Here is a 6,000-nt window from a genome sequence, read left to right on the forward strand (position 1 = left end):
CTATTCGTCAAATAATATAGCTATTAATTCAAACTGTATTTTCCATTCCAAGAAGTACAGTCGATAAAACTGCATAATAACAATGTCTGATCTCAATTGTTTCATCAATTCATCAAGCTCATCTTGTACAACTGAAATCAACCTTCAAAAACTACATTTGGAAATATTTTAAACTAACATACTGCTGGTTCAGAACTTCAGTCTGCATAAATGGCAAGAGATGGCACAAATTCTGTGTTCTGTGGAGACATAGATATTAAAGAACAAGATAACTGTCAACTTGAAATCATTTAGAAAAGGATATAAGGATTTAATTTCTGTATTTTGATTCCATGTTTTGGTCTTATTAAATGTGTTATTAAAAAAAAAATGTTGCCATTGTTTGCTTATACCTTCTACAAGTATGAATCAGCCACTTATAGGTTAATACCACTATTTTGTTCTATACAACTACAATGAATCTCCCAAATAATCTCCCAAATACAGGTTTTGGAAAAGCTAGGACATTAGGTAACTGTGTTTTGCTCTGGAATTCATTCTATAACACCTTATGTATATTTCTTTTGTCTACTTGTTAAATAAAGTGATAATCATAGAGATCAGTATGGACAAAGACCTTTAGGCATCTGTAATTTCAATCTTTGCTAACTTAAACACCTAACCATAACCCATATTACAAGAATCATCCTTTGGTACTCTTCTAACCCTACATATGATGTGATATTTTATTTGGACTCAGGCTACCATCCCAGAAATAAAAGGTTCCTGAATTAGAAGTTAAAGCCATTCTTTTCAGGTTATTTACAGTATTAGGGCAAATTAGAGAGAAACAGTCTCAGAGTTTAGAAAGGTCCAGTGGTGATATCAGGATGTGTTTACATAGGAATAGAGAGGTTCCATCTAAGATATAAATTATGTTGAAATCCTTGAAAAAGAAACTCTGTCCTTCCTTAACTCTCATTTTTCATTTAACAGCAGCAGCAACTTTAAAAAGTATGCTAACTAACTCTACAAATCTCTGCCTTCTCCACATATGACTGGCCAAGCCCCCAGTGCCGTGACTGATTTGGACACAAACTCATTGCTAGAGTAGTTTCCTCATAAGACTGTTTCTACCTTACTTTTTCCAGTTGTGAATAGTTCATTTTGTCATTAAGGGTTCACCACAGTCCTTTCCTCTAACACTCTTGACCTTTGTTTTGCTCATGTTGTCAATGGGTGCTCAGTGTCACAGAAAACTGTTTTATAGTGATACTTTTTGATCTCCCTGCAGCTAGAGGCCAGGAGCCCTGGACACAGTGAGCAAGTATGCTTAGGATACTATGGCAGGCCCTGGCAAGATGTCCTGGCTGGCAGCGCTACTGAAGACCACAAGACCACTCAGCCTTGGTGATGATGCATCCCAGGGCATGCTTCTCAGCCCAAAATGGAGAATTGCAGCAGATGTCCCATAAAGGTCTTGTTATCTCCTTCTGAGGTTGGGCAGGTAGAGGCAATATCCTTGCCTGTAGATGGGATCAAAAAGTTCTGTTGCCAAGCTGAAAGAAGGGGCCAACAGGAACCTTTTGAAATTGAGTAATGACCATGGGTAGAAGAGTCCCTTGCAACAACAGAGGGGTTATAGCTTTTCCAAAGTAACTGTTGCTTAGAGACTGGCTAGGCAGTCAGTCTGCTGGTGGTGTGTGATTACTTTTGCATCCCTTTTCTTTTTTTGCTTTTCCTCACTCCCCTTCACCAACTATTAATCTCTCCTTATCTCAATCCACAAGTTTTTTTCTCAATTTTGCCCTTCCAATTCTGTCCTGCACCTCACTGCTGCAGAGTGAATGAGGGCTGGGTGGATGCTTAACTGCCAGCTGGGGTCAGCCCATCATAAACATGATGCCCAGAGAGGTTGTGCAGTCCTGGAGATTTTTGAGACCTCACTGGACAAAACCATGAGTAACCAATTCTGACTTCAGAGCTGACCATGCTTGGAGCAGGAAGTATCACTGAAGATCTCCTGAGGTCCATTCCAGTCTGGCTTGTTCTGTGATTCCATGTTTTGCATTTCTTGTAAATCAAATATAGAGGTCTGATACTGACAGATAGTGCTGATACTAATAGAGTTGCTCACAGATGTCTAATAGTCTATGCAAGTAACTGTTTTTTAAAAAACCAAACAAATAAATAAACTAGCACAGTCATATAAGATATTATATGTAGCATGCCTTAGCAGTAGCATGCCTTAGCAGGTGAGCATCTTTCCAGCCATATCTCCAACGTCAAATAACTTGCATTACACAGAAATCAAGAAAACGTTGATGTGGTATGTTATGATGTTATCTGATATGTATGATATGTTACGATAAAATAAATACTAGTAAAGAAAAGTCCATACCTGGTGCTATGTGAGATGCTTTAGAAAGGTATGTTATACGCATGAACTTCAATCTGCTGTTCCTTACCCACCACAGAAATATAGAAAAATCATAAAATTACATTTAAAAGCAGACATCAAGTAGAGTTCTCAGTCTTTCCCACGAGGAGTTATCTATTGTAACTAAACCCTAAATCTAGTTACTCAGAATCAATTATTCAACAATAAATGCACAGAAATTAGATTAAATTATTTGTTATTTAGGCAAGTTAAAAAAATGTTACTGTTTCTCACCGCCCAACTCGAACGTACGCACACTTGCTGATTGGTTGGTGGTTTTTGGTTTTTTTTGCTTTCTCTTACACGGCTTTCAGAGTGTTAATGAAAGTAGGAACCTTCTGGATTACTACTTAGCTATTGGCATAGAAAAGCATAAAATAAAGGAAATATGCTCAGCTAAGAGTCTTTAAATAACTTATCACATCATTTTTAGCAGTACAGTAAGGTTTAAAAGTGAACAGATCTTTAGAGGAAGATGGAAAAAAGCAGTAAGACTCTTCCTTCTGTTCCCCCTCCCCTAAGAAGTGTTTCAGTGTTCAACAAGACAGAGAAGTGTTTTGTCTAATAGCTTTTTTTTGCTTTGACCTTTATCAGGACTTTGTAGCTACCAAAGTTTACTTAATCTCTTCTGTTCTTCCTAGTCTTCACTTTTGTTTCCTAGTCTTGTTAGACTTGTCATGTGTCCCTGCTCCTTTTAGAAAAGAAAAGATATTTAATTCTGTTTCTGTACCCTATGGAAATTCCAAGTCACTGAGTTCCAATTTTCCAGGTCTGAGAATGGGCTGTTCTGTCTTGTATAATCCTTGTTTTAGGGACACATTTGAACATTGTGAAACAGTAATTTTGGGAGCGAGTTCTCCCCAAAGATCAAAGTATTAAGCGTACCTTATTTTTAACCAACAGTTTATTTTGTGTGTGTTTATGATCACAACTGAGTTTAGTTTTTGCTGGTTTATTTTTTCATCTCCAGATGTCCCTCTATTTACTTTACCTGTAATTTCAGTTTTCTAGTCTCTTCTTCTAAACTGTGCTTTTCTGCTTCAGGTTGTTCTCTCTTTCCCCATTCAGAGGTATTCTCCCACTGCATTCTTTCCACCTGGGAACGATTGGAATGGGAGGAGGAATAACCAAAAAAGGAAAAAAAAGAAAGAGGAATAACATAATTAAAAATTCCTGTTCTTCACTGAGTGAGGCTAATGGTTTCACCTCAAAGTAAGGTCAGTGTCTTAGAAATCAGTCCAAGCTGTAAGTTTTCTATGTTTCATAAAGTTAAATATCTGAATTTGAAGAGAAAATATTAGTCAGTTTTTCATCAACTGTACCTCTGCAAAAGTAAAGCATAAATATTTTTTTAATATAGCAACTGGTAACAAAATCTTATTCTTTTCCTGCTATTTATGGAATAAACAGTTTAAAGAAAATAATGAAAATTTTTAAATAACATTAAGACTGATTTTGGCTTGACACTGTCAAAGTTCACTTTTTATTCTCCAAAAGATGAAAAATCAGCATGTTTTTACTCTGTTTACACTTTAGAAGGATGATAATGAATATTCATTAAACTGAAGAAGTTCTAAAGTATGTCTTCAGTAGTGCATACTGCTAACTTCATAATTAGAGAAAAGAAGTTTTCTAAATTTTCACACTAATCTGTTTCTTGTGGTTGCAGTTAATAGCTTAAGGGAAATATTATCTTTTATGGCCAATGCTGTGACCTTAATTTAGGATAACTTTATGAATTCATTCATCAGATCCATATATAGGAAGAATTAAATATATCAACAAAAAACCGTGTTCCTAAGTCATATAAAGTAATTATTTAAGAACTGAGTTATACTTCAGAGACAGGTACATAGAGGTTTTGTCAAGACTGCATTAAATGTTCCTCAGATTTCAAAAGAAAAATGGTAAAATGAATTTATTTTTATAGCACAAAACAGGTACTTATCAGGTGCTAATACATATTGAACAGAAGATTGTTATTGCTAAGTATTATTATTAACAAGTCATTATTAACTGGTTCTTAAAATAGATTAAAAGGGATTAAGATAGATTAAAAACTGTGAAAATAAAAGGTTCCAATTCTTTCAACTGAGATGACAAAAAGATCAGAAATGTTAATACATAAACCTCAGAATTTTAAGAACATTTTACAATTTTTCACTTTTGTAAGAACTAAAATCAATTGTTTGATAAAAATAGAGACCGATAACATTGTGAGGCACTTCTTCATTAAAGAAACAGAATATCTGTGCTTTAGAAAGAGCCATAGAGGTGTACTTTTTAAGACATTGGTTACTTTTATTCTAAAATTAATTTCTGGTAAACAATGAAAAGCTACTGAATGTGAGGCAAGGAGAATGAGTTGTTACAGCATCAGAGAAACATAATTTAGACCTTGTGAATAGTAACAGTGATTATCTAGCTGAATCAAATTGCAAACTTGTCTGTTACCACCTTATTTCTGAGTAAATAAAAACAATTAGAAACTCTGTAAAGTTAAAGAGGTTCCTACAGGTTTTTAGAGGACAGTAAAAGAGATTATTCTACCCTACTCTGTGCTGGTGCAGCCTCGCCTCGAGCACTGTGTGCAGTTTTGGCTACTACAATATAAGAAGGTCGTTGGACTATTAGGTTGGGTCCAGAGGAGAATGACCAAATGTTGGAAGGTCATGATGGCAACACTTTTGAGGAGTGACTGAGGATACTTGGTTTGTTCAGCTGGGAGAAAAGAAAGATGAGGGGTGACCTCATCATAACCTACAACATCCTTGAAGGGAGGTGCTGATCTTCTCTCTCTGGTGACCCATGATAAGAACTCAAAATGGCATGAGGTGACATCAGGGAAAGTTCAGGTTGGACATTAGGAAAAGGTTCTTCACTGAGAGGGTGGTTGGTAACTGGAAAAAGTTCCCCAGGAAAGTGGTCACAGCACCAAACCTGCCAGAGTTCAAGGAGTGTCTAGACAATGCTCCTAGTCACATGATTTACTTTAGGTAGTCCTTCAAGTAGCAGGTAGTTGGACTCAATGATTCTTACTGGTCATTTCCAATTGAGAGATTCTATGATTCTAACTACCAGCTACTTCGCTCAGAAAACTACATTTTCAAAGACTTAAAAAGTGAATGGATTATGTTTAAAGGCATTTTATTCTATCAGCAACAGATATTTCATCATGGATTATGTGCTCCCCTTAACAAACAAAACAACAACACGTGTACAACTCTTCCCCCTCACCCCAATAGTATTCCTAAAACCTTGGTGAGTCTTAACATCATGATACTCTGTTGGAGGGTAGTATTTGGAGATAAATCTGAAGCAGTTCTTAAAGCTTTTGATCTAAGTTTAAGGAAAACAACAAGATAGAAAGAAAATAATACATTGCTTTCATATTCTGTATCGTATTGGCCAAATAACTGGGAACTAATTTAACTTTTTAAACAATTACAATATTCAGTAGTTTTCTTTGTATTATGTATTTGTTCTTGTATGAAAAGATCTAATGCAGCTACAAAACTACTAGTTTTGGGGGCTGGTCCACCTGATTAAAATGCAACAGAGTGAGAGGTCTGTGTATTTTA

The 6,000-nt window shown here is 35.7% G+C and overlaps 1 protein-coding gene across 1 annotated transcript in view; it reads right to left on the bottom strand.

Annotated features, from left to right (window-relative positions):
- CCDC102B (coiled-coil domain containing 102B) overlaps positions 1-6,000 on the bottom strand; it is a 147,112-nt gene that overhangs the window by 95,685 nt on the left and 45,427 nt on the right. The window contains exon 5 of the mRNA XM_017819421.1: positions 3,411-3,515. Within this exon, the coding sequence (XP_017674910.1) occupies positions 3,411-3,515 (105 nt within the window). The remainder of the gene's footprint in view (positions 1-3,410; positions 3,516-6,000) is intronic.

The sequence above is a fragment of the Lepidothrix coronata genome, unplaced genomic scaffold (assembly GCF_001604755.1).
Source record: "Lepidothrix coronata isolate B3197 unplaced genomic scaffold, Lepidothrix_coronata-1.0 Scaffold75, whole genome shotgun sequence".
NCBI classification, from domain to species: domain Eukaryota; kingdom Metazoa; phylum Chordata; class Aves; order Passeriformes; family Pipridae; genus Lepidothrix; species Lepidothrix coronata.